At 55.6% G+C, this 26,077-nt stretch overlaps 1 protein-coding gene across 2 annotated transcripts in view; it reads right to left on the bottom strand.

Annotated features, from left to right (window-relative positions):
* Positions 1–3,684: 3,684 nt before the first annotated feature.
* Positions 3,685–26,077, bottom strand: part of VIPR2 (vasoactive intestinal peptide receptor 2) — a 77,454-nt gene continuing 55,061 nt past the window's right edge. For both annotated transcript variants that reach the window (XM_047763482.1, XM_047763483.1), the window contains exons 6-13: positions 18,273–18,414; positions 13,602–13,752; positions 12,898–12,958; positions 11,290–11,359; positions 10,683–10,774; positions 6,350–6,479; positions 6,239–6,280; positions 3,685–4,983 (exon numbers count right to left, since the gene is read on the bottom strand). In XM_047763482.1, coding sequence (XP_047619438.1) covers positions 4,810–4,983; positions 6,239–6,280; positions 6,350–6,479; positions 10,683–10,774; positions 11,290–11,359; positions 12,898–12,958; positions 13,602–13,752; positions 18,273–18,414 — 862 coding nt within the window. In that variant the 3' untranslated portion in view covers positions 3,685–4,809. The remainder of the gene's footprint in view (positions 4,984–6,238; positions 6,281–6,349; positions 6,480–10,682; positions 10,775–11,289; positions 11,360–12,897; positions 12,959–13,601; positions 13,753–18,272; positions 18,415–26,077) is intronic.

Below are 26,077 nucleotides of genomic sequence, written 5' to 3'. Positions count from 1 at the left end.
GGTTGCGGGTTCGGTCCCTGCCTTTGCTCCGTGGGTGAAGGATCCGGCGTTGCCGTGAGCTGTGGTGTAGGCTGGCGGCTACAGCTCCGATTTGACCCCTAGTCTGGGAATCTCCATATGCCATGGGAGCGACCCAAGAAATGGCAAAAAGAAAAAAAAAACCACCCAAAACAGAAAACTTACTTCTAGGTCACCCTCTCTGTATGTGCATGCACCCCACAGCCCTCATTCAAGGCCTGGCTTCCTTCTTCCCCTCCGGACCTGTCGGCATTCTCTTCTGCAAAGCCTTGTGTGGTCTTACACATAGATGGACGGACGGACAGACGGAGGGCTGGACAAGGAGGCACAAGGCAGACCCGGGGCGGATCTGTGAGCCACAGCCAAGTTCCTACGTCACGGGCGACGCAGGACCTCAAGGCCTCTTGTAATTTCTGTGCAGCATGCAGCATGGGTGACTCGGGGGGTTGCTAACTCGTGGCCTCCCTTGCCCTTCGTCTCTGAGCTGCGCAGGATGTGCTGTCTCCTGTGCTGCTCTGTTGTGGCCCCATCGCCCCAAGAGGAAACCCTCTCATCCACCTATGTCTTCAGCTTCTCAGTCTGATGAGGAGGGGCTCTCCTCGGGAGAAGCGGGGAGGGAAACCAGGAAGCCAGACAGGACCATTGGCAGAGGCGCTGAGGGTGTGTGGGGGGTTCGTGCATCCACGGGTGTGTTTTGTGCCGAACCTGGGGCTGAGCTCAGAGCTCAGAACACGTACTCCTCGGGCTTTCGCTGCGGGCGGACAGGTCTGGGAGAAGGTAGGGAACTCACGCCCGAGAAGGTCTGCGGAATGATGGGCTTCTAGTGTATTCTGTCTCTTCAGATCCGAAAGGACTGCAGTGACTTAGGGTTTGAACATCCCAATGTTGCGTATTCTTGACTCGTAATAGCGTACTTAGTAAAACCACGAAAGCTTGTGTTTTTCAGGCACGTTGAGTTTATGTGCTTCTTCTTCTTCTTCTTCTTCTTCTTCTTTTTTTTTTTTGTCTTTCTGGGGCCGCTCCCGCGGAATATGGAGGTTCCCAGGCTAGGGGCCCAGTTGGAGCTGTAGCCACCCGCCTACGCCAGAGCCACAGCAACGCGAGATCCGAGCTTCATCTGCAACCTACACCACAGCTCCCGGCATCGCCGAATCCTTAACCCATGGAGCGAGGCCAGGGTTCGAACCCGCAACCTCGTGGTTCTTGGATTCATTAACCACTGAGCCACCACGGGAACTCCTATGTGCTGCTGCTTATGCTGCATCACCTACAACATTCAGCACCCAAGGATTTACAAAACCCTCAATCTCCAAAAGACAGACTGGTGCCACCTGGTCTCATTATTTTGTAATTCTATTCTAATTTAGGTCCCCCTATGGTTTCTTCAGTGTCAGGGGTTGAATATGAATAGCTGTAACAAGGATCCCAGTGACAGCTCTGGGGACAGTGACACACTGAGGCCTGCTGCCCGGGGGCTGGGTCCGAGACGCCTCTGGGCAGGAGGAGGTGGGACCGTTGTCAGGAGAGCGGGGACCACCTACTGCCTCCACCTGCCCCACTTTGCTCATTAAGCCTTTAGAGAAGATAAAGGAAGTGACAGGCCCATTTCTTTCCACCTTCCAAAGAATACGCGTCTGCATAAAAGATGCCCTAAATCCTTTGTGACGGCCACAGGCTAAGCGGGGCCTCTCCGAGGGCCTGGTGCTTGGCAGATGACAATGACAAAAACCGCCCCCGGCCTCAGCCTCTGGTGAGTCTCGTCCCCATTTCCTAAGAATAAAGAAGCTAATCTGTAAACTTTCAGCAGGACTTGCATTCTGGTGGGGTAGCTTCCTGGGGGAGCAGGGTGTTAGGCTCTGATCTGAATCAGAACGAAAGAAAAGCTCCCCTTAAAGGGGAGACTAAAGACAGGCGGACTGGATGCAGCGAGGCGGAACCCCTGCCGTGCTCGTTCACGGCAGCCTCAGCAAGGGGGCGCTGCGGCCCCTCTGCCGGGGCCAAATGCCCAGGCCTGGAACTCACTGCCCCTTCTGGGAACTTGTTCAGTGGGGACTCTTGAGCAGACCCATGTACCCCAACATTCCCTGATGGGGGTGGATGGAATACACCACGGATGTAGCTGCCTCGGAGTGTCACGCAGCTGTTGAACACAGAGCCACCTGTGTGCACACAGGCAAGAGCCACACAATCCGTCTGAACTGCAGAAGCAAAGCTGGAGCAACCTCTATGCAATACGACCTCCTTTCCAGGAAGAAGAAGAAAGGGCGGGAGGGAGGGGGAGAGAGAGGTTTGCGTAGACATAGAGGAAAATACTCAGAACCATATCATTCACTCATATTTACTTTGGGGGCAGTGAGAGGCAGATGGAGAATGGAATTCAGAGCTTTTGCACTTTCTAGATAATAGCTGCCTATCATATCTGAGGTTTGATAACTCCTCTGTGTAATTTCTGTAACTTGAAAACCTAAAGAAAAGCATCACTTAGAAACTGCCACTCTTGGAGTTCCTGTCATGGCGCAGTGGTTCACGAATCCGACTAGGAACCATGAGGTGGCGGGTTCGATCCCCGGCCTTGCTCAGTGGGTTAAGGATCCGGCGTTGCCGTAAGCTGTGGTGTAGGTTGTGGACACGGCTCGGGTCCCACGTTGCTGTGGCTCTGGTGTAGACTGGTGGCTACAGCTCCGATTCGACCCCTAGCCTGGGAACTTCCATATGCCGTGGGAGCGGCCCAAGATAATGGCAAAAAGACAAAAACAAAAAAACAAACAAAACAAAACAAAACTGCCATTCTTTTTTTTTTTTTCTCTTTTCTTTGTCTTTTTAGAGTTGTACCCGAGGCATATGGAAGTTCCCAGGCTAGGGGTCCAACTGGAGCTGCATCTGCGACCTACACCACAGCCCATGGCAACGCCGGATCCTTAACCCGCTGATCGAGGCCGGGGACCACACCCGTGTCCTCATGGATCCTGGTCGGGTTCATCACCCCCTGCACCACCATGGGAACTCCAACAATTGCCATTCTTACTAAGAAAGGAAGCTCCTGCTACTTCCATCTGCAGAGAGGCAGCCTCTTCGTCAACGCACGCGGCGTCCCCTTCCCTGGAACACGATCTGCCGTAAGCACGTCCGCATAAAGCCCTTTTCACCAGCAGACACCTGACAACCTGCCATCGCCTGGGGCCTGGGCTGCGCTCTTAGAACGTAAAGCATCTGTGTCTGTCTGGCTCGTTTTAACTCAGCCTCTCAAGACTCTGCCTTTCACAGTGTGCAGTATTCGTCTCGGAGCAGTTTCGCTGAGCATGGAGTTGGATAGAAACAGATTCTGTCAGTGGCCAAATGAGGGTGGGGGTGGGTTCCCAGAATGCACACACGTGCGCACATGTGCAAGGATGCACGTGCTTTGCTCTGGCTCTAGTTCGCAGGTTCTCGGGGTCTAAGGAGCTGGGGGGTGGGTGGGTCAGGAGCTGCAGCCCTACCCCGCCCTGGGGGCTGCCGAGAGCTGTGCCCTCGGGAAGGTGGCTGCATCCAGAGGCCGTGAGCTGCCACGCGCCCCCCTCCCCACCCCATCCTCCATCCAAGCTCCATTTTAGAAACGGGAGGACTTCCTCTGAATAGTCGCAGTGTGAGATCCTGGGGCCTCAGGATGTGCTGTTCAGAGTCACCCAGTGAACAGACATGAAATGCGTTTTATTCAAGGTCACGCAGGGTGGCTTGGGGACATTCCACACACGTTTACAGCATTTTTAAATGACATGTGTTGACTCTTTGGTCACCAGCTCCTCTTCTCAGACTGAGCGAAATTCCCTCTCCCCTCTGCTCTTGATCAGGCAAGTTCAGGCCTTGGTGCCCGCTGGCTGATGGACCTCTCGGGTGCACATCTGACACCTGAGCCCTCACGGCCCCAGGAAGCCGGGGGCTGGCTCTCCAGCTGGTCTCTGGACATGGCTGCGCTTTGGCCAGGCTCCTTTCACAGGGGTGCGGACGCCCACACCGAAAGGATGCTGCAGGGTGGCGAGCCTCGCAGCCTCTCGCTGGCCATCCAGCCTGCTTCCTCATCCTGGCCCTACCCTCCGTGCCCCACTCCCTGGCGCCAGCTGTCCCCGTCACTGGCACTGCCGCCCAGGTCTCTGATGACTCAGGATGAAGGCTCTGTGGCCTCATTGTTCAGGAGGGCCCAGTATCATCAAGGCTTGGAGAACTGGTGCAGCAGCAGAGAGGAGAGCTGGACGGTGGCTGAGCAGGACCGGGGCAGGTGGGGCACAGGGGGGGTGCTGGGGGGGCGAGGTCCACCTGGGCTTGCAGGAGAATTCCATGGCAGCTCTCAGTGGGCGTGGACGTGTCCTGCACACAGGAGAGCGGCCCCTTTGGACCTGGGGGTGGGGGCCCGTTATGCAGGTCATGCAGAGGGAGGGGCAACCACATCACTCAGGGTCAGCACCCCAGTTCGGGCCTGCACCCCAGTTCAGGCCTGCACCTTCTGAGAACAAGCACTGAGATTAGGAAATGCCCCATTTTCTCCTGCAGTTCCTGGACCCCAGTCCTGGGCTTTGGTCTTTCCTATATCCTCTGTGAAAACAGGCCCATCCACACAACCAAACATTAGGAACAAAAGGGCCTAAATGCTGAAGTTTAACAATCATTAGCTTTGAATCCCAGGGGGTTTCAAGGTCCCGCGGTTCCATGGCTGGGATGAGCCCAGACCAGCTAGGGGGTGGTGGTGGGGGGTCAGCGCTGATTTATCCTGGGCACTCCTGGCAGGGGGCTCAGGCTGCTGCTGCGAGGGGGGCCCCGCTAGATGACCGAGGTCTCCGTCTGCAGGAAGGATGGGGCACGGGAGCCGCGGGGGACCTGCAGGGCGCCCTCCGAGCCGTTCCTTGAGATGGATGAGCTGTGCAGCCTGTAGTCCCGGCCGGAGGGTCGGCTGGGGCACAGACCTCGCCACCTCCTCCTCAGCTCGCTCTGCACCTGGGCCGATGGGAAACGCAAGGTGCCACGGGGGTCAGGGGCACGCTGGCAGCCAGGACCCCAGGGGCCCCCTGCAGCAGACCCAGTGAATGGCCTGCTTCCCCCCACCCTTTGCTGAGTGTGACATCCCAGCCCTGCTCATCAGATGGGCAGGGACAGACCCAGACCAGGGGACCAGAGAAAAGTGTTCAGACCACAGAACCCAAGGTCTGATTTTTTAAGATCTGCTGGCTTTTTAAGATCTGCAAAGGACAGTGGCTGATACTCCCGATCCCAAGAGGGCTGATTCGAATTTTCAGAGAAGACCTCCCATGGAAGCGCTGCCCGAGCCCTGGTTCTGCTTCCTCCTTCCTGGTGAGAGAGTTTCAGGGAGTCCGGAGGAGGAGGAGCCCCTCAGCCCAATAGAGGACAGGGAGGGACAGGGCAAGGGGCCGTGATGGGATGGTCAGTGCTGAGAGGAGAGAAAGCTAGACACAGCAGGGGCGGGACAGCAGCGGAGTGGGCCTCGCGGCGGAGCAGTCAGCCTTCCCGGAGGGGCTGTGCGGCAGGAGCCAGGGGTCGCCCCGGCTGCCTCGCAGCCGCCCTTGGCCCAGAAGAGGGGTTCTGGGCCCCGAGAGTCTCCAGGCGGACCCCTCCCCTAGCTGAATAACCTCTGTGCAGATGGGCCGCTCAGGGACAAGAGCGGAGGAAAGAGCAGAGCCTGCGCTTCTCCCGGGCGTGAGGTTCCTATGACCCCTACGGCTGATGCTTGAGGGGGTGGGTGGGGGGCTCCCAGCTGGGAGCCTGGTGAAAAGGGAGTAAAGTCAACTTGGGAAAAACCTCCCCACTGAGGGCGGGGAGAGGAATCTACGGAGCTCGCGCGCTGTAGGAAAGGAAAGGCCTGCGAGGCTGCTTGGCACCGGCCTGAGCAGTTGAAAAAACAGCCACCTCCCCGTTAGATGAGGGCCTGGGGGCGTGGCGGGAGCAGGGGGGCGTGGCATGGGCGGGGCCTGGCGAAGCAGGGGCGGGGCGTGCGCGCAGGGCAGCGGTGAGCGCGGTGGACGCAGGTGGGCTGGCCAGGGGGCTCCCAGGGGGCACCCTGGGCCGGAGCCAGGCTGGTCAGCTGAGGTGGCCGAGATGCGCGGCAAACTGAGCACCGCGAGGGCCCCGGGGGGGCTGCGGGCGCTGGGCGGTGGCATTGACCCCTCAGGAGGGGTGGGGGGCGTTTTAGGGACTCCATCCCAAGCCAGAATCCAGGCTTCCCCCAAGCACTTACTTCACTGTTGAGAAAGCAGTAGAGAACAGCCACCACCAGGCCCTGCAAGTGAGAAGGGCGGTCAGAGGCCAGTCGCCCACCTGGGGGACACACAGCCCCTTCCCGCCTCACCTGAAAGGATCCGATGCACAATTCGAACAGTATCTGGTATTTGGAGGAGATTTTGATGGGAAACACGGCAAACACCATATAGTGGACTCCAAACAGCGGGATGAGCAGCAGGGTGGACTTGGTGAGCCTCCTGCATCCAAAACACAAAGGGCCCTGAGCTCCTGCGGGTGCCTGGACGTGTCCTCCCTGGCCAGCCCAGGGCCCCTGTGTAAACCACCCCCAGCCCATTATGGGCAGAATGTGCAAACACGGTGACAAGCACCTCATCAAGCAGCACAGCTCCTATAGGACATCTCCAGGAGCTGGCCAAAGCTGCCTTTGGTCCGAGGGGGTCTTATGGTTTCATTTTAATAGTGGAGACCCGGAGTGCCCATCGTGGCTCAGTGGTGAATGAATCCGACTAGGAACCATGAGGTGGCGGGTTCGATCCCTGGCCTTGCTCCGTGGGTGAAGGATCCGGTGTTGCCGCGAGCTGTGGTGTAGGTTACAGATGCAGCTCGGATCCCGCGCTGCTGTGGCTCTGGTGTAGGCCGGTGGCTACAGCTCGGATTCGACCCCTAGCCTGGGAACCTCCATATGCTGCGGGAGAGGCCCAAGAAAAGGCAAAAAGACAAAAAAAAGGGGGAGGGGGGAGACCCAACCCCAGCCTTTGAAGGATGGGGCAAGTTTTACTTTCAGATCCAAAGAGCAGATGCTGCAGGGGTTGTCCCCTGGGCACAAGGAGGCGAGAGTGTTCCTACAGAGGGCTGTTTACAGGTCCCAGCAGGGGACTGGCTGTGGATCCCACAAAGTCTGAGGACTTGGGGACCTGGACTGGATCTAACGTCTCTTTCAAAGCGCTCTTACCCTCCCCCGTCAAAAAGCAGATTTTCTTCTCGGTGCACTGGTGTTGAAAACAAAGCAGCAGAACTCAGTTGTACCCTCCTGGAAGCCTTACTCCTACGCCTGTGCCCCTCTTGCTCCCCAAGGAGTTACAGGTCAAGTTTCTCTAAGTCAGGCCTTCTCAGGCCCCAGCTGCACCAGAGCTATCTGGCGGGCATGTTAAAACACAGATGCTTCTGACTCTGAAAGTCTGGGCTGTGGCCTGAGAATTTGCTTTTCTATCAGGTTCCTAGAGAAGTATGGCTGCTGCCAGGAACCCCACTTGAGAACCACTGCCTGAGCCAGGGACTGTCAGGGCTGCACAGAAAAATCACCTAGGGGGCTTTTTAACCTCTCTGAGTCCAGGCTGCTCCTCATCCAATTAGTTGGGTCTCTGCAGGTGGCCCAGCATCTTCCCAGGTGATTCAATGCGGCTGTATTTTTTTTTGGGGGGGGGGGGTCTTTTTTGCCTTTTTTAGGCCCGCTTCTCCCGGCTTATGGAGGTTCCCAGGCTAAGGGTAGAATTGGAGCTGTAGCTACCGGCCTACGCCAGAGCCACAGCAACACGGGATCCTTAACCCACTGAGCAAGGCCAGGGATCGAACCCACAACCTCATGGTTCCCAGTCGGATTCGTTAACCACTGAGCCACGACAGGAACTCCCAATGTGGCTGTATTTGATGCTGCAACCCCAGCATGGTCTGAGGAGCAGAAGTATTGAGGTCACCTGGGGAACAGTCAGGAAGGCAGGGGCTCGCCACGCCAGGTGATGCGTGGGCACACCGAAGCCCCCTAAATGGAAAACCGGCCGACACTCCAACAACCAGGCTCGTCCAGGATGCTGAGTTGAGGGAACCGAGTGAAAAGGGGCTCCTTGCTCTCCCTCACCTTCTCTGGCTCTGGGAGACATAGTTACCACTGTCTTTCCGTATTTTTGAGGAACCTACCTCAAACCCAGCCCTCAGAGCCTCAGATATAAGTTCCAGAAGTGTGTTCATATCTCTGTTTCCCTCAAACACACACAAACAAAACGAACCGCCTGCACCACGACCTGTGGCATGACAACCAGAAGAAAGTGTCCTGTACTTCAGGCCACCTGCCCAACCTCTGAGACCAGCTCTTCTGCAGGAAAGGCTGTCACTGACTACGGAGCTGCCGTCATCTGCAGACCTGAATGTTCTACTTTATTTTTTTATTTTATTTCTTTATTTTTGTCTTTTTGCCTTTTCTAGGGCTGCTTCCCATGGCGCATGGAGGTTCCCAGGCTAGGGGTTTCATCAGAGCTGTAGCTGCCGGCCTACACCACAGCCACAGCCACGCGGAATCCGAGCCGCGTCTGCAACCTACACCACAGCTCCCGGCAACGCCGGATCCTTCACCCACGGAGCGAGGCCAGGGATCAAACCCGCCACCTCGTGGTTCCTAGTCGGATTCATGAACCACTGCACCACGACGGGAACTCCCTGAACGTTTGACTTTAAAACATGCATGGTGCCCACGACTGCCTTGGTTCAGTGTCAGCCGTGAATGAAGGCTGGGAGTCTGCAGGGACCTGCCCTTTGGTTAAATGCTAGTGAGAACCTGCAGGATTCCCATCAGTGATCCATCTGGAATCTGCTAGGGCGCTAGGCTCTAGAAAAGGTTTTAGAGGCTGGACCCCTGGGGCCCCCTGCAGGGAGATCTGTCACTACTGTTCTGAGACAGAAAAGATGTCAGCATGTACCAGGCGAGCATCACAGATGTGCTCAGCCTTTCTGGTTATCCTGGAAAAGGAGAAGGTATATTTTTTTGTCTGTTTTTTTTTGCCTTTTCTAGGGCCGCTCCTGCGGCATATGGAGGTTCCCAGGCTAGGGGTCCAATCAGAGTTGTAGCCACCGGCCTACGCCAGAGCCACAGCAACAGGGGATCCGAGCTGCGTCTGCGACTTACACCACAGCTCACAGCAATGCCGGATCCTTAACCCACGGAGCAAGGGCAGGGATCGAACCTGCAACCTCATGGTTCCTTGCTGGATTCGTTAACCACTGCGCCACGACGGGAACTCCAGAAGGTCCATGAACTGCGTTTCATTTTGTTTCCAAAATAAAAGTATGCGTCTCTTAGATCTACTTAACGACACTCCCAAAGAGCCTGAAGGCAAGGCCAGCATGGCTGCGAATGCAACGTGCAGAAACTAGAAGTTGGATCTGAAGGCAGCCTGAGCTGCAGGCGTGGGCTCGGTCCAGGAAGCCGCCCGGCTGTCACCTGAGCTGCAGCGATGCTCCGTGGAAGGTCTGCACGACTTTGCCCTTTGTGGTCGGGTGTGGAGCCCTGTCTCCTGGCCTGACCGTTCACACAGCTTCCTCTGAGGTGGGCTGGGCAGAGGGGCTCACACACCTGCACGAGCACAGCTATGTGTGGACCAAACGGTATCGCAACGCTTACGAGCGCCAGGTGCTGACTGCCATTTGGCTATTAACTCAACCAGTCCTCATAACCACAGGGGCCGTTATTATTATTTCCACTTTACAGGTGAGCAGCTTGGTTACCGGTCCCAGGCCTCCGGCTAGTTCGTACCTCAGCACTAGGCTGCTGACCAGGAGGCTGGCACCTGTCCGTCTCCCCAGGTCCCCCCTGCTGTCCAAAGGAAGGGAGGGGGGAGAGAGCAGGGTCCCTCCCCCCCGCCCCCGGGCAGTCGTGTCACCCGCCCAGGGTAACACAGCATTCAGTATAGCTGCAATTCCAACCCTGGTCTGTCTGAACCTAAGGCTCCTACCATCTGGAGCAACCACACTAAACTAGTTTTATTTTACACTCTTTTATACTTTCATTTTATATATAAAATTGGGAGCTTTGTCTTTTCTTTATAAATTCTTGATAGAAATTTAGAGACTTTTCCAGTGCCTCTGCAGAGTTACAGAACCTCGGAGTTCCCGTCGTTGCGCAGGGGTTCACGAATCCGACTAGGAACCATGAGGTTGCGGGTTCGATCCCTGGCCTTGCTCCATGGGTGAAGGATCCGGCATTGCCATGAGCTGTGGTGTAGGTCACAGGCGAGGCTTGGATCCTGTGTTGCTGTGGCTGTGGTGGAGGCCGATGGCTACAGCTCTGATTCGACCCCTAGCCTGGGAACCTCCATATGCCAAGGGTGCGACCCCTAGAAAAGACAAAAAAAAAAAAAAATAAAAAAACAAAAAAACAGGAGCATGGGCGGGTCTCAGTAAGCAGCCCCTCTGGGGAAGCCAGGGGCTTGGCTTGAGCAACAGCCATGGCCACACGGGCCCCTGGACGAGACACTCCATCTCCGGGGTCCCTGTCGTTGGCCAAGAGCACACTCTGGAGACTGAAGGAGAAGAACGGGAGCCATGTGCAGGGTCCTTGCGCCCCGGTCCCTCTGTTCCACGCACACCTGCTTCATCCCCCTTCCGTGAGGTTTCTAGGCTGTGTGGGGTGGGTGAGGGCAGCTCAGAGCTGGATCCAAACACATACTCACTTGTACTGTGACTGGTCATTCCCGCCAACATCTGGGGATGTCAACTTCTGTAGTAAAATCCGTATAATACTAACAAAAAGGACGAAATTGACCTGCACAAAGAGATGACATGTTTGTGTGTGATGCTGGCGTGGCCGGATGCCTGCGGCTCAGCCCTGCCCCAGGGGGGGCTCCAGGCACCCTGTTTCAGAGGCACCCGGGCCGCCCAGCCTGGGTCTGCACCCCCTGCCCCACAGCCCCAAGTCGGAATGGGACAGTGTCTGTCTGGGGCCTCACACACATTCTGACGCCAGGCGGTGCAGCTGAGAAAACCGATGGTGAGAGGGTGGCAGCCAGATGGCAAATGCAGGCGGGCACCTGCCCCACCAGCTGTGAGGCCGCTGATGGTCCCCTGCAGGAGCGACTCCTTCTCGCCCACCCCTGCCCTGCGACTTCGTCCCGAAGGTGGGCCCAGCCCCCCACGGAAGAGCTCAGCCTCAGGGGCCTTCGATCAGAAGACCCACTGCCACGGGGCCGTCGAAGAGGACAGCGTGCTGGCTCTCCGCCCAGATGTGCAACCCGGGGGGCGGGAGGGGGGCGCTCCCGTTTCAATACGGACGTGACTTACTATGATAGAAATTAAAATTGGTGTGCGTATAACCCACCAGGGAACACTGTGGTCATTGGTATCCCAGCAGCTGTTGAAAAGAGAGGAGGAAAATTGTATCACCACGGGTTCCAGTGACAAGCCCTGCACATGCACCCGCTCACGGTCCTTGCAAAACACGCCGGCCCGCCCAGGAGACGGTCCCTCCGAGAGCTTAGCGCTCCACCCTAAAAGCACAGTGACTCTGTGGTTATCCATCCCGACCCGACCTGTCCTTTGGAGTGATTTTGTTTTGTTTTATTCTTTTTTTTTTTTTTGGTCTTTTTGCCTTTTCTAGGACCGCATCTGTGGCACATGGAGGTTCCCAGGCTAGGGGTCTAATTGGAGATGTAGCTGCCGGCCTACGCCAGAGCCACAGCAACGCGGGATCCGAGCCGCGTCTGCGACCTACACCACAGCTCACGGCAACACCGGATCCTTAACCCGCTGAGCAAGGCCAGGGATGGAACCCGCAACCTCATGGTTCCTAGTTGGATTCGTGAACCACTGCGCCACAACGGGAACTCCAGTTTTGTTTTATTCTTGAGAGTCTACTCATGGAGAGGAAACTCCAATAGCCCGGAGAAGGGGCAGCGCGAGCCCCAGCAAAGTCTCCTAACTTGGGACGGGCGCAGGCTTGCTCCAGCTGACATCATAGAAAAGGACGTTTTCCTTTGGAAAATCAGTTTCCCTCACTTCCCAAATGCCTTGTCTTAGTTTCTTGAATGAAGGTTTTGAAATGTCTGCAGAATAGAATAACTGAGGCGCAGCTAGGGATGCCTGTCTAGCAATCTGCTTTCTTTTTTGATTTTTAGCCCAAGAGCTGTTCGCGGTAGGAAGCGAGGACACAGGAGGCTTGGAAAACGCCTCCCTCCTTCCCTCGGTCACCTGCACCCTCCCAGGAGGGGCGGAGCCGTCCTGGATCCTGACGGTGGGATGCAGACTCCTTGGAACCCACAGGGCAGAGAGGAGCCTTCTAGGATGTTCTGTCTAGACCGGCAGCCCTGACCCACTGCAGGTGCCTACAGCGTGTGAACGGGCCAGGCTGACTGGGACAGCTGCCCAGAGTGCCAGCGACAGACACACCAGATAAACTGCAAGGATGTAAGCTCCAAGCTTTGGGTGGCTTGTTAGTGTGAACAACTGGTAGCCCTCGGGGGCTCGCCCGAGGCCCAGCGTCGTGCCCGCATCTGGGCCACCATCGGGCTCAGCACAAGCAGAGATGTTCTGGCCCTCATCCAGCTGCATGGCCTCGGACTGCTGTGCCCCAGCTGGCCGCTGCACCCAGGCTCCTCGCTGGGCTCCGGGCTCCCCACCCTTTGGTGACCACCGCTCCCGCTTCTAGGATGCTGCCCATCTCTGCCTGGTTCATCCCAGTCTCAGCTGTGCCACCAGACCTGGCTCAGTGCCATCTCTGCCCTGGCTCTTCGCCCAGGGCTCCAAGCCCGTGGTTCCTCCCAGCCATGGTCAGCATCCTCCCCGTTGGGCTGCCTCCCCGACCAGGTCCGAAGCCTCTCTCTGGTTTCCCGAGACAAGTGACACGGGACCCTGGTCAGTGTTACTGGATCTCCGCACAGGCTCAGCACTCACCCTGTGTCTTCTAACCAGAGCCGGGCTGCCGTCCACGCCCCCGTGCAGACAGTGGGGATCCCTGCAGGAAGACCCCAGGTTACCATGACCCCCTTCAGCTGCTTGGACCAGCCCGGGGTGGGGGTGGGGGACTCAGTGGGGCCTTTGTTGGCCCAACAGTCAAGGGCAAGGGCTTTCTGATGAAAAGAGTAAGTGGAAATGCTTCATAATTACACACATCTGTCCTCATGTCTTCTAAGCAGTGGAGACAACTGGATATGAGTTTGAAAGCTGAAACTTCGTGGGCCTGGAAGGCATCACCGTGTTTTGTGGGTGCTGGAGAGGCTGTGTTCAGACTCGATGACTGGAAGGGGTGCCCTGGTTGGGAAGGTGGGGGTCCTGCAGCTCCACCCCCTCCCCAGCTCCGGCTGAGGCACGATGGACAGCCCCCCAACTCCTTCTCCCCCCGCGCCCCTTCTTCCCGACTCTCCCACCACTGGGGCGCAGCAGGATGAGAGTCAGGGCAGTTTTCACCCAGGTCCTGTTTCTCAGAAATATGAACGTGTTGGCTCCAGGAACCCACAGCTGCTCTAGGAAAGCGCTTACTTCTGGGGCATCGCAGTGTTTTTCTGAGCTGAAAGAACTTGCATTGATAGGCTAGAGGATGGGAATTGGGAACCCCGAGGGTTTGGGGGTGGCAGGGGCCGCCAGGGGGGTGGACTCACCCCATCCAATCAGGAGATAGGCCACGAAGCGCCGGCTGGGGGAGAAGATGGCCACCAGGAGGGTGTGCAGATACAGCCCCTCCACCAGGAGCCAGCAGAAGTTGGCCATGATGCAGTACTGGAAGAAGACCAGGCTCAGCTTGCAGCCCACCTGGAACGGCACAGAGGGCGGCTGTGTGGCGAGGCCAGCGCCGCTCCAGGTCCCACCGAGTTTGTGCGCTGCGCAAGGCGCGTGGACCCCGAGGCAGAGGTGGCCACCAGAGGAGGCTGGTGCCCGTTCAGGCGACGCCCCGGAACTGGCCGGAGGGTAACCCAAGTCCCAGGCAGAGGTACACAGGATCCCTGAGGGTGATGCGTATCTTGGAGAGCGAACCTGTGGGGGTCTGGTGGGCTCGGCTGACCTCGCTCTCCCTCCTGGACCCCTCTCCATCCTGCACCCTCCCCCCCACTTGCACCCTCCCCCCCACTTGTACCCTCCCCCCATCTGCACCCTTCCTCCACCTGCACCCTCCCCCCACCTGCACCCTCCCCCCACCTGCACCCTCCACCTGTGCCCTCCCCCCCACCTGCACCTTCCACCTGCACCCTCCACATGCACCCTCCCTCGCACCTGCACCCTCCACCTGCATCCTCTACCTGCACCCTCCCTCCCACCTGCACCCTCCACCTGCACCCTCCACCTGCACCCCCCCACCTGCACCCTCTCCCCACTTGCACCCCCCACCTGCACCCTCCCCTCTGCATCCTCACCCTCTATCACTCCCCCTTTCTCCTCCTTCTGTTCTTCTTCACTGTGCACTCTTAACAAGGGATGAGAAAATAAAAGGCAAAACGAGAGAAACCCACAAATAAATCACTTCCCCAGGAATTCTGAAAGGGAAACATTATGTATTACATAAAATAAATATGTTTTAATCGCTCAGATCTTCATGTAAGGAAACACATCAGGTATTTCCATGCCATGAGAAAACATGAAATTGAGGCTTTTAATCACTGAGCTGAAATGTACTGAAAAAAGAACAGCACTTGTATTTCTATTCTTCTGTATCTTTGCAGCTTCCTCCCCTGCTATGTGCGGATGGATGGGGTATATACTTACTTGTGTGTGGATATACCTATACATGTGTGTGGCGGATGTGCACGTGTGTGTAGATACCCTTTCCTGTCACTCAGACACGTGCATGGGGTGGGGCGGGGGGGGGGCACACCTGTAGGAAACGCACGGCGGCCTTTCAGACTTTGACGTACAGCGGTTCCATCCTCTTGGGGATGCCTGATCCCCTTACCCTGCACTAGTTTCTCTCATCTTAGTGGGGTGTGTGTGGTTCTGCTCCCTTATTTTTTTATTTTTTTTATTTTTTTACCATTTCTCGGGCTGCTCCTGTGGCATATGGAGCCAGGCTAGGGGTCTAATTGGAGCTGTAGCTGCCGGGTTACGCCAGAGACACAGCAACGCGGGATCTGAGCTGCGTCTGCAACCTACACCACAGCTCAGGGCAACGCCGGATCCTTAACCCACTGAGCAAGGCCAGGGATCAAACCCGCCACCTCATGGTTGGTTCCTAGTTGGATTCATTAACCACTGCGCCACAACGGGAGCTCCTCTGCTCCTTTCTCAGGTGGTTACCGATTACGGATGCTGAGTGTGGGGAGGGGGTCTGGCACGAGAGGTGGCCCAGTGGACATTGAGGCAGGGCTCCCAGAGGTGGAAAGACACCTTCCAGAACCAGCCGTGAAAACAGGCGAACGAACTGGGATCCTTGGGGCTCAGCGGCTCTCGTTGGAACAGAGACAGAGGGCAGGTGGGTGTCAGGGGGAGAAGCACTCTGGGCCCACCTGCGGAGGAAACCACTGAGGCACCTGTGGCGCCTCTGCCTTTGGGAAGCTCGTCCAGCGCTCTTTGCTGCAACTTAAATACACGTGCCCGGCTGTCCCTGCAGTCTCCCAGCGCCCCCTGTCCAGGTAAGAGCGCGCGCCCAAAGGCGGATGTGCAGAAAATATAAAATCCAAGCGCGCCTGTCAGTGTGGGGTGGCCACGCAGATCACGTCCCACCTCCGCGATGCGTGCGGAGGCAGCCGCGGCCCCGGTGGACGCGGGGTTTCCGGCTGCGTGGGGAAAAGGGCCCAGAAAACGATGAGTCCAATTCCACTTTCCTGGTGAAAAGTTACGGTGCTGCGTCCGCACTGCCTCTTTTTGCTCGTGTGCCATCAACCCGCCGTGAGCACGGGAGACTTGGGCTGCTGAGCTGTCCGCTGACCCCATCATCTTCACCGCCGGAGGGCCCAATGGCCACGCGGGGGGACAGCGCGCCACACAGGAGGCCGATTGAGGCCCGCGGGTGCCCTGCCAGACCTGTTCCCTGCCTGGGAGCCTCCCACCACTGCATGCGGCCCCACGTCCAGGGGGCTGAGCCCGTGGGCCATGGGGGCTCCTGCTGAAGATCAGCTTCCATCTGGCTGCTCCTTTTCTCTGGACTAGAGCACTGGTGCCACAGGACTTAGGTGAAACCCAAACCAACCAGCCCAGCAAAGGAGGCGCTGTGTGTGCAGGGTGGGGCCTGGGGGCGGGGGGTAGGCGGTGGATCTGCTTTCTGATCCATTAAACGCATTGGCCTCCGTCAGACCCGATTCCCGGAAAAGGATGAGAAGGCCGCCCCCAGCCCCAAGGCTGTCGAAAGCAAAGTCACGTGTTACAGCTGGAAGTCTGTGTCCTTCAGGGGCCTGCAGGACCGAAGGCGTTTCCCCGGAGATCCAGGAAGACTTAGAGCATCTGGAGGGGCGGATCGAGAGCGCGTAGGCAGCAGAGTTGATTTAAATGTGTGGAAACAACAGCTGCAGGCCTGGGCACGGGGCACGAAGGGGGCCTCGGCGCCCGTGCGGGTCCGATGCCTGGAGCCCTCACTGCGCAGCGAGCAGCCGAGGCGATGGCCATGGTGACGTCCGCTGTGCGGTTTCACTTGTCCCGTGTCCACAGCCAGCCCACACTCGAGGACACGGGCTCACCCAGCAGCCCACAAGCCCTGTCCTTTGGAGCCGTCCTTCCGGGATGGAGCCAAACTTGTGGTGGATCAGAGCCTGAAGGGGGCATGTGTGTGCCTGTGCCCCTCTGCGGGCACGCGTGCCCGTGCGTGTTGCTTGCTTTCTCTCCTCCTGCCCCTCTGCCATTCGGATCCACGCTGTGGGCTGAGGCGGCAGCTCAGGGGCCCAGGACACCCTGCAGGGCGCCGATTCCCCCCTCCACCCCCAGCACCCCTGGGACAGCAAGCAGTACCCTGTCAGTGCTCGCTTGGGGCTGTGCAGCCCTGTCCAGATGTTCTGGCCTCACTGCCCAGCTCAGGCCTCCGACTCCCCAGGCCTCTGACTCCCCAGGCAGGTGGGGCTCAGGGCAGGGACATTCAGCTCCCTGAGTGGAGAGCAGGCCAGGTCCTCCGTCTACACAGCAGGAGCGAGTGGAGAGCACTGCTCCAGTTTTGTGGGTCCATCAGGGTCACGATGTCCCAGATGGGTGTCCTCTGGGAAGCTCTCAGCAAGGAGGCCCCTTCGAGCAGAGCTTTGACACACGCGCAGAAGCGACAGAAGGGCTCTCAGCAGGAGAACCGGGGTCTGCCTGCTCGGGGCACCGGGTGCACAGTCTGGGCACAGGAGACTCCCCTGGGGGACAAGAGCCCAGTGCACCTCCCCCCAGATCCCCTGCTTCCTCCTGGGGGGGCTGGATTTGCCAGGTAGGGGATCTCGTTGCTAAATTTATTATCACATTGAGTGCACACGTGTCCTGGGTAAGATTCTCCCCAGAAGTGTGTCCACCTGCAGGCCTCGCAAGCAGCTTAAGTTCTCCGCTGTTATAAAGGCTTCATGCTCTTTCAAAGGACATGAACTCAGATCTCTTCAGCCCAGAGCAATGGTGCCCACAGCAGACGAATCCATCCGCCTGGAACCTGGTAGGAGAGCAGCCTTCTGGCTCCGTGGGGAAGCAGTGCCATCGGATCTGTGGTGACGTCCGGAACCAAGGTGCAGTGGCGGTGGAAGGTGGGGTAGAAGGCCTGTATCTCCGAGCTCAATAAATGCACTAAACTGAACTATGTCCTAAAGGCCCACAGACATCCCCCACAAACCCAGCAGCCTCGCCTGCACTTGGCAGTTAAGGTGATTGAGTCTCCTACAAAGAGCGGTCCGGCGGTCGGTCAGGACGTGCACTGCGCTCCTAGCGGGGGCCGTGGGGATGCGTCCACCACGCAGGTGACTTCCTCCCAGCCATCGGGGGAAGCACCTACTGCCCAGAATCTGGGTCATCGGGCGAGACAACAGCACTATGCGTGTCCACCTGTGTCAGGGTTTTCCAGCCGGGGCTGCTGTGCTCCGTCTGGGCAGCACCTTCGCGGGAGTCCGGCTCTGCCTGGGGTCAGCACTCCTGGCCGTGAGCTCTCACCCAGGCAGCAGCCCTGTCCCTACCTTGTCACACCTGCTGTCCTGGACCTGCTCCAAGGTCTGGCCTCCGTTTGCTCAGGCCTGACCCCTCGTCCGGCCCAGGACCTCGGTCCCCTGCGCCCTGGCCCTGGGACTGCATCCCGGTGGGAGATGCGGCCAGAGAGGAGGGATGTGGTGAGGAGGAGGGGGCGGGGCTCACCGGGCGCCTCCCCCAGCGAGAGGGCCCTGCCCACTGGGTAGCCTTACCCAGGAGGACGGCTGGTCGGGGCAGTGCAGCGTGCCCGAGCTGGAGTACAGAACGTCGTCCTTGACCAAGACGGAGACGGCGCGCAGGATGAAGGAGAGGAACAGGTTCAGGTGGATGTAGTTCCGGGTGCAGTGCAGCCTCCTGTGGGGGCGAGGCGGGGCGGGGGAGCGCGGGAGGGGGGAGAGGGGGTGAGGGGGCGAGGATGGGGTGAGTGTGGAGACGTGTGGACAGGGGTTGGGGTGATGGGGAGAGGGTGGAGGAAGGGTGGAGGGGGTTTGGGGTGATGGGGAGAGGGGGTTGGGGTGATGGGGAGAGGGTGGGGGGGGTGGCGGATGGGTGTGGGGAAGTGTGGACGGGGGTTGGGGTGATGGGAGAGGGGGTGGGGGTGATGGGGAGGGGGGTGGGGGTGATGGTGGGTGTGGGGAAGGGTGGACGGGGGTTGGGGTGATGGGAGAGGGGGTTGGGGTGATGGGGAGAGGGTGGGGGTGATGGGTAGGTGTGGGGAAGGGTGGACGGGGGTTGGGGTGATGGGAGAGGGGGTGGGGGTAATGGGAGAGGGGGTTGGGGTGATGGGGAGAGGGTGGGGGTGACGGTGGGTGTGGGGAAGGGTGGACGGGGGTGTTGGGGTGATGGGAGGGGGGTGGGGGTGATGGGAGAGGGGGGTTTGGGGTGATGGGGTGGACAGGGGGGTGGGGGTGATGGGGAGAGGGTGGGGGTGGTGGATGGGTGTGGGGAAGGGTGGACGGGGTGGGGGTGATGGGGAGGGTGGGGGGAGACGAGGGGGCGGTTGGTGGGAGGGTGGTGGGGACAGAGGGGAGCGGGAGGAGGGAGAGGAGAGAGAGCATCACTGATTTTGTGCAGATTTTACTTTTATTTCTTTGTTTTCGCATCTATATCGTTTTCAGGTTCTTTTCCCTCATAGGTTGTTACAAAATACCAGGCATCGTTCCCTGTGCTATAAAGTTGTGTGGCTTTAATCTTAGGGTTTCTCCTTGATGGAAGTTCATCTTATTATATAGCACAGATATTTTCAGTTTTGGATTATGATAAATATTTTTGTACACACATATTTCCCCTTATTTCTGACTTATCTCCTTAGTTTATTTAAAGTCCTAGAAACAGGATTTCAGGGAGTTCCCATCGTGGTGCAGTGGTTAACAAATCCGATGAGGAATCATGAGGTTGCGGGTTCGATCCCTGCCCTTGCTCAGTGGGTTAAGGATCTGACGTTGCCGTGAGCTGTGGTGTAGGTTGCAGACGTGGCTTGGATCCCGAGTTGCTGTGGCTCTGGTGTAGACCGGCGGCTACAGCTCCGGTGAGACCCCTAGTCTGGGAACCTCCATATGCTGCAGGAGCGGCCCTAGGAAAGGCAAAAAGATTAAAAAAAAAAAAAAAGGAAAAAAATAAGGCAGCCTTCACAGAGCCTGAAATAAGGCTGCCAACCACTGCCATCCCTGACTGGCTCAGGCTGGTCTGCCCACCAGGCTAGACACAGTGGAAGCCTCTCTGTAGTAAGATATCATACAATGCCTCTGCCATTTATTTTTTTATTTTTTTGTCTTTTTTTGCCTTTTCTAGGGCCGCTCCCGTGGCACATGGAGGTTCTCAGGCTAGGGGTCTAAACGGAGCTGCAGCCATCTGCCTACACCAGAGCCACAGCAACATGGGATCCGAGCCACGTCTGCGACCTACACCACAGCTCACGGCAATGCCGGATCCTTCACCCACGGAGCGAGGCCAGGGATCAAACCCGCACCCTCATGGTTCCTAGTCGGATTCGTTAACCACTGCGCCACAACGGGAACTCCTCAAGACTTTTTAAAACTGAGAAAATACAAGAATAGCTGAAAGAAGTTCCCCCGACCCCAAGCAAGAGGATTACAAAGAAAAGCACATGAAGGCCCATGATAAGGTGACTGCTCAAATCCAAAGACAAAGGAAACAGTCCTCAAAGCGCCCAGGGAAAGACTCATCCGTCAGTGGAACGCTGGTGAGACTGGCAGCGGACTTTTGCAAAAGAAAAAATGATGTATATCTTTAACGTCCAGAAAGAAAACTGCCAACAAAGAATTGAACACTCTTAAAAATACCCTCAAGCATGAAGGCACAATCACGAGGATGTCAGGCAATCAAACGCCATGAGACTTCACGGCCAGGAGGCCTGTGCAGAAGGAGACACTAAAAGGAGAGCTTCAGGCCGGAGGAAAACGGTCCCAGATGGAAACACGAAAATACAGAAAGGAATGAAGAGCCAGGAAAGACAGGCGGGCAGCTCTAAATAAATACTGACTTCCAAACAACAGTGACAACAGCAATCACGCCTCACGGTATTTAAAATACACGTGGATTTTTTTTTTTGTCTTTTTTGCCATTTCTTGGGCTGCTCCCACGGCGTATGGAGGTTCCCAGGCTAGGGGCCCAATCGGAGCTGTAGCCACCAGCCTACGCCAGAGCCACAGCAACGCTGGATCCTTAACCCACTGAGCAAGGCCAGGGATCGAACCTGCAAACTCATGGTTCCTAGTCGGATTCGTGAACCACTGTGCCACGACGGGAACTCCTATACGTGGAATTAGAACACATAACAACGGCATTAAAGGGATTGGGGGGGGAACAGAACGAAGAGCTGAAACTGGGAACTGGAGGTTAAGGCCTGTGAGACAGGATGCAGGTTGTAAATACGGGGTGGAAACTAGAAGGAGAGTAGAATATATAACTAACAATCTAAACTGGAATAAGAACCCTTGATAACTGAGCAACACCAGCTGGTGCAGGAGCAACAAGACTGCTGAGACAATAGAAAGCGAAGAGACAGATGGTGGATTGAAACTCTAAGCTGTCCATACGTCTAAATGCGAGGGCACGTTACTGCCCGTAAAAGAAAAATAGACTAGAAATAAAAAAGCACATCTCGATGAAATGGAGCTTTCCAAATACTCAGATTAAATATAAAATAGGGAATTCAAAGTAAAAGCACAGAAAACAGCATACCTTGCAAATCTTAAATAAAAGAAGGTTAACACAACTACATTAACACAACAGGGTATTTATTTTGTCTTTCTGCCTTTTCTAGGGCCGCTTCTGCGGCATATGGAGGCTCCCAGGCTAGGGGTCTCATCAGAGCCATAGCCACCGGCCTGCACCGCTGGAGCCACAGCAACTCGGGATCCAAGCCTTGTCTGCGACCTACACCACAGCTCACGGCCACGCCGCATCCTCAACCCACTGAGCAAGGGCAGGGGTCGAACCCGCAACCTCATGGTTCCTAGTCGGATTCGTTAACCACTGCGCCACGATGGGAACTCCCAATATAATAGCGTATTTTGAAGGCAAGGGCATTACTAAACATGGACAGTTTAATAGGAAAATTAAACAGTAAATGAGTATGCCCCTAAGAACATAACCTTAAAATATATAAAGCAAACAGTGAAAGAAATGAGGAGAGAAATGGACAAGTCCACAATTATTGTTGGAGACTTTTTTTGTTTTTGTCTTTTCTAGGGCCGCACCCGTGGCATAGGGAGGTTCCCAGGCTAGGGGTCCAATTGGAGCGGTAGCCACTGGCCTACACCACAGCCACAGCAACACCAGATCTGAGCCTCATCTGCGACCTACACCATAGCTCATGGCAAGGCCGGATCCTTAACCCACTGAGCAAGGCCAGGGATTGAACCCGCAACCTCATGGTTCCCAGTTGGATTTGTTAACCACTTCGCCACGACGAAGCTCCTGTTGGAGATTTTAATGCATGTCTTTCAGTAACTAGCAGAACAAGTAGTCAAAATGAAATGTAACCTTTCGAACATTGAAATAACATGATTAACAAACTTGATATAAATGATCTCCATGTCACACACACCCATAACTGCAGAATTTACACTGTCTTCAAGTGAAACTTTCACTAAAATTGACCATAAATCAAGTCTCAACAAATTTCAGAGGATTTAACTCATGCAGTATGCTCTCCGATTACCATAAATTAAATCGGAAACCATAAACAGGCTGAAAAGAATTTTTTTGTTTTTTGTTTTTTTTAGGGCTGCGCTCACAGCAATATGGAAGTTCCCAGACTAAGGGTAGAAGCGGAGCTGCAGCTGCTGGCCTATACCACAGCTCACAGCAATGCCAGATCCCTGACCTACTGAGCAAGGCTGGGAATCAAACCTGCATCCTCATGGAAACTAGTTGGGTAATGTTCTGAGCCACAAGGAGAACCCCAAGCTGAATACAAAATTAATAACAGATTGGAAATTAAGACATAGACGTCTATAGCCTATGAGTTAAGTAATCAGAAGAGTTTAGAAAAATTAAAACGAAATTATAAGGGAAAACACATCTTTAAACTTGAAAGATGGAATCAAAGCAGGCTGAGGGAAATTTAAAGATACAAATAACTGCATTTTAAACAAAGGAAGGCTGAACATCCAACTTTAAGAAGCTAGAAAAAGAACACCAAATCAAAACTGGAGAAGGCAGAAGGACGGAGCTCCTAAAGATAAGAGAGCAAGTCAGTAATGAATAAATAAGCCTAAAGGAGAGAAAATTAAGGCCAAAAGTTGGTTCTTGGAAAACACCGATAAAACTTTATACAGGAAGATTCGTCAAAATACAAAGAAGGAAAATACAAGTCACCAACACCAGGAATGAAAAAGGAACTATCAGTATAGCTCTTACCTACATGAACAATGAGATGAGAATACAGAAATGTACATGAAATGAACAGAGTCCTTGACAAATACAACCTACAGCGGATACAAGAAGACACAGAGACTCCGAATCCTCACGTCTGTTTTAAAAAGCTGGAACCTAAAAACAAAACCATCCTACAAGACACCTCTCAGCCCAGATGGCTTCACTGGCAAATTCCACAACTGCTACAGAAGAGAGAACACATTATCTGCCTCAAACGACCCCGCAGACTAACAAAGGGGCACCTTTCTCACTCACTCATAGAGCCTGCGCCTGTGGCATGTGGAGGTTCCCAGGCCAGGGGCTCCATCGGAGCCGTGGCCACCAGCTATGCCACAGCCACAGCCACGCGGGATCGGAGCCTCATCTCATGGCCACAGCAGAGCCTTTAACCCAGGGAGCGAGGCCAGGGATCAACACAGCATCCTCGTGGGATACTCGTTGGGTTCACGACCACCAAGCCACAACAAGAACTCCTGAACTGAAATTTTCCTAATTCCAGTTCCTCAGTGTTGGTTTTCTTCCCTAAACGTTTCCTTTTTTATTGTTAACAATTTCAAGACTTAAAAATGTATAGGAAGGAGTTCCCGTCATGGCGCAGGGGTTAACGAATCCGACTAGGAACCATGAGGTGGCAGGTTCAATCCCTGGCCTTGCTCAGTGGGTTAAGGATCCGGCGTTGCTGTGAGCTGTGGTGTAGGTTGCAGACATGGCTCAGATCCCGCGTTGCTGTGGCTGTGGCGTAGGCCGGTGGCTACAGCTCCGATTTAACCCCTAGCCTGGGAACCTCCATATGCCACGGGAGCGGCCCTAGAAAAGGCAAAAAGAAAAAAAAAGTATAGGAAAATACAGAAGACAGCAGAACAAATATTTTTTTTGTCTTTTTTTTTTTGTCTTTTTGCTATTTTCTTTGGGCCGCTCCCGCGGCATATGGAGGTTCCCAGGCTAGGGGTCGAATCGGAGCTGTAGCCACTGGCCTATGCCAGAGCCACAGCAATGCAGGATCCGAGCCACGTCTGCAACCTACACCACAGCTCACGGCAACGCTGGATCGTTAACCCACTGAGCAAGGGCAGGGATCGAACCCGCAACCTCATGGTTCCTAGTCGGATTCGTTAACCACTGCGCCATGACGGGAACTCCAGAACAAATATTAATATAGTACCAATGGTTTTAGTTTTGTTTGTGCTTTTTAGGCCAAATCTGCGGCATAGGGAGGTTCCCAGGCTAGGGGTTGAATAGGAGCTGCAGCTGCTGGCCTACACCCCAGCTCACAGCAACGCCAGATCCCTAACCCACTGAGCAAGGCTGGGGATTGAACCTGCCTCCTCATGGATACTCGTTGGGTTCATGACCTCTGAGCCACGACAGGCACTCCCCCCCTAATTTCCAAAGTGCAGTTCCAGATTGAAGGCATTGCCCCCTTCTTTCTGCGAATTATCAGCTGCCGGACAGAGCTGAGAGGGCTTAGCCGGAGAAGCACCACTTGACGGCTGCCGAGGTCTGGGCTTCTCTCCCCATCACCTCCGCGCGTTCATTTTTCTTCCAAGTATGAATCTCCCGGTGTTCTAAAAACACTCCATGTGTTCCACCACTGATTTTATCAGAACACAGGCAACGTTTCACCATATATATATATATATATATATATATATATATATATATATATATAATGTCTTTTTGCCTTTTCTAGGGCGCTCCGGTGGCATATGGAGGTTCCCAGGCCAGGGGTCTAATCGGAGCTGTAGCTGCTGTCCTACACCACAGCCACAGCAACGCAGGATCCAAGCCATGTCTGCAACCTACACCACAGCTCACAGCAATGCCGGATCGTTAACCCACTGAGCAAGGCCAGGAATCGAACCCGCAAGCTCATGGTTCCTCGTCGGATTCGTTAACCACTGTGCCAAGATGGGAACTCCCGTTTCACCATATTTTAACAAAGAGAGGTGGGGTATGAGGTGTGTGCAAGGGAAATCAAGATGAATCTGTTGCCACGAGCGCCTCTAAGTGGAGCGGGAGGCGGCGGGGGAAGCGGGGTGTGTGCGCGTCTCAGCCCTGCGGAATCTGACCCTGGATCACGTACCTTCCTGGCACAGGTATCGGGGGATCTGCACCCCGCTCCAGAGACTGTAGTACTTATGGGACCCCTCCCCCAAATAAGCTGGGACAGCCTACTCCTCGGGACGTGTGCGCCAGAGCCCATGGTAATTCCTGTGGAGAACATTGCCTTTTTAAGCCCTGGACTCTCTCCTGGGGAGACCCTCTCAGTTTCACCGGAACCTGTGTCTCCTGAACTGCAATTCCTATGACCCCAAATAAAGCTCTTTGTTCTCTATGGATTGTTTTTTGACAGGTCATCAAAACCCTGTTCAAATAAGCTGGACCCCATCCGTTCTTTTTAAATGCGAGTGATGCTGAAGGCACCGATTCAATCCTAAAAACCAAAAGCTTTTCCTAGATAGAAATTCCTACCCCCATCCATGAACCCTGTTCAACATCTCTCATCACAGAGAACCCCCCCCCCCGCCACCGAGGGTCCAGAGGCAGGAAGGAGGGGCGGCATTCAAAGGGTGCTCCCCAGCCTGCATGCTTTAGAGATGCACAGAGAACTTAAGCAATTTGTCCAAGGTCACACAGCGGCTGAGGGACTGACCCAGGATGTCAACCTGTCCTCGTGCGCCTGTACCCTTCACTGTGTGTCATCAGAGTGCCACCGTGAGGCCCAGATGTAGGTGCTTCTACGTGGAAAGAGGAAGGCCAGGCTGCATTTTTTTTTCTTTTTTTTCTTTTTAGGGCCACACCCCAGCATATGGAAGTTTCCAGGCTAGGGGTGGAATCTGAGCTACAGCTGCTGGCCTACACCACAGCCAGAGCAGTGCCAGATCCGAGCCGGGTCTGCAACCTACACCACAGCTCACAGCAACACCAGATCCTTACCTTACGAAGCCCGGCCACGGATCGAACCCGCATCCTCCTGGATACTGGTCGGGTTCACGACCCCTGAGCCACAAGGGCAATACCCAGGATGCATCTTTATTTTCAAAGCATTTGCACACTGCCGAATGGAAATAATAGACGCACTGCATTTGGATCCAGTCCGTATTGTAGCCTC

Source organism: Phacochoerus africanus, chromosome 16 (genome assembly GCF_016906955.1).
Source record: "Phacochoerus africanus isolate WHEZ1 chromosome 16, ROS_Pafr_v1, whole genome shotgun sequence".
Taxonomy (NCBI): domain Eukaryota; kingdom Metazoa; phylum Chordata; class Mammalia; order Artiodactyla; family Suidae; genus Phacochoerus; species Phacochoerus africanus.
The sequence above is the reverse complement of the archived record's forward strand: the minus strand, read 5'-3'. Positions and strand labels throughout refer to the sequence as shown.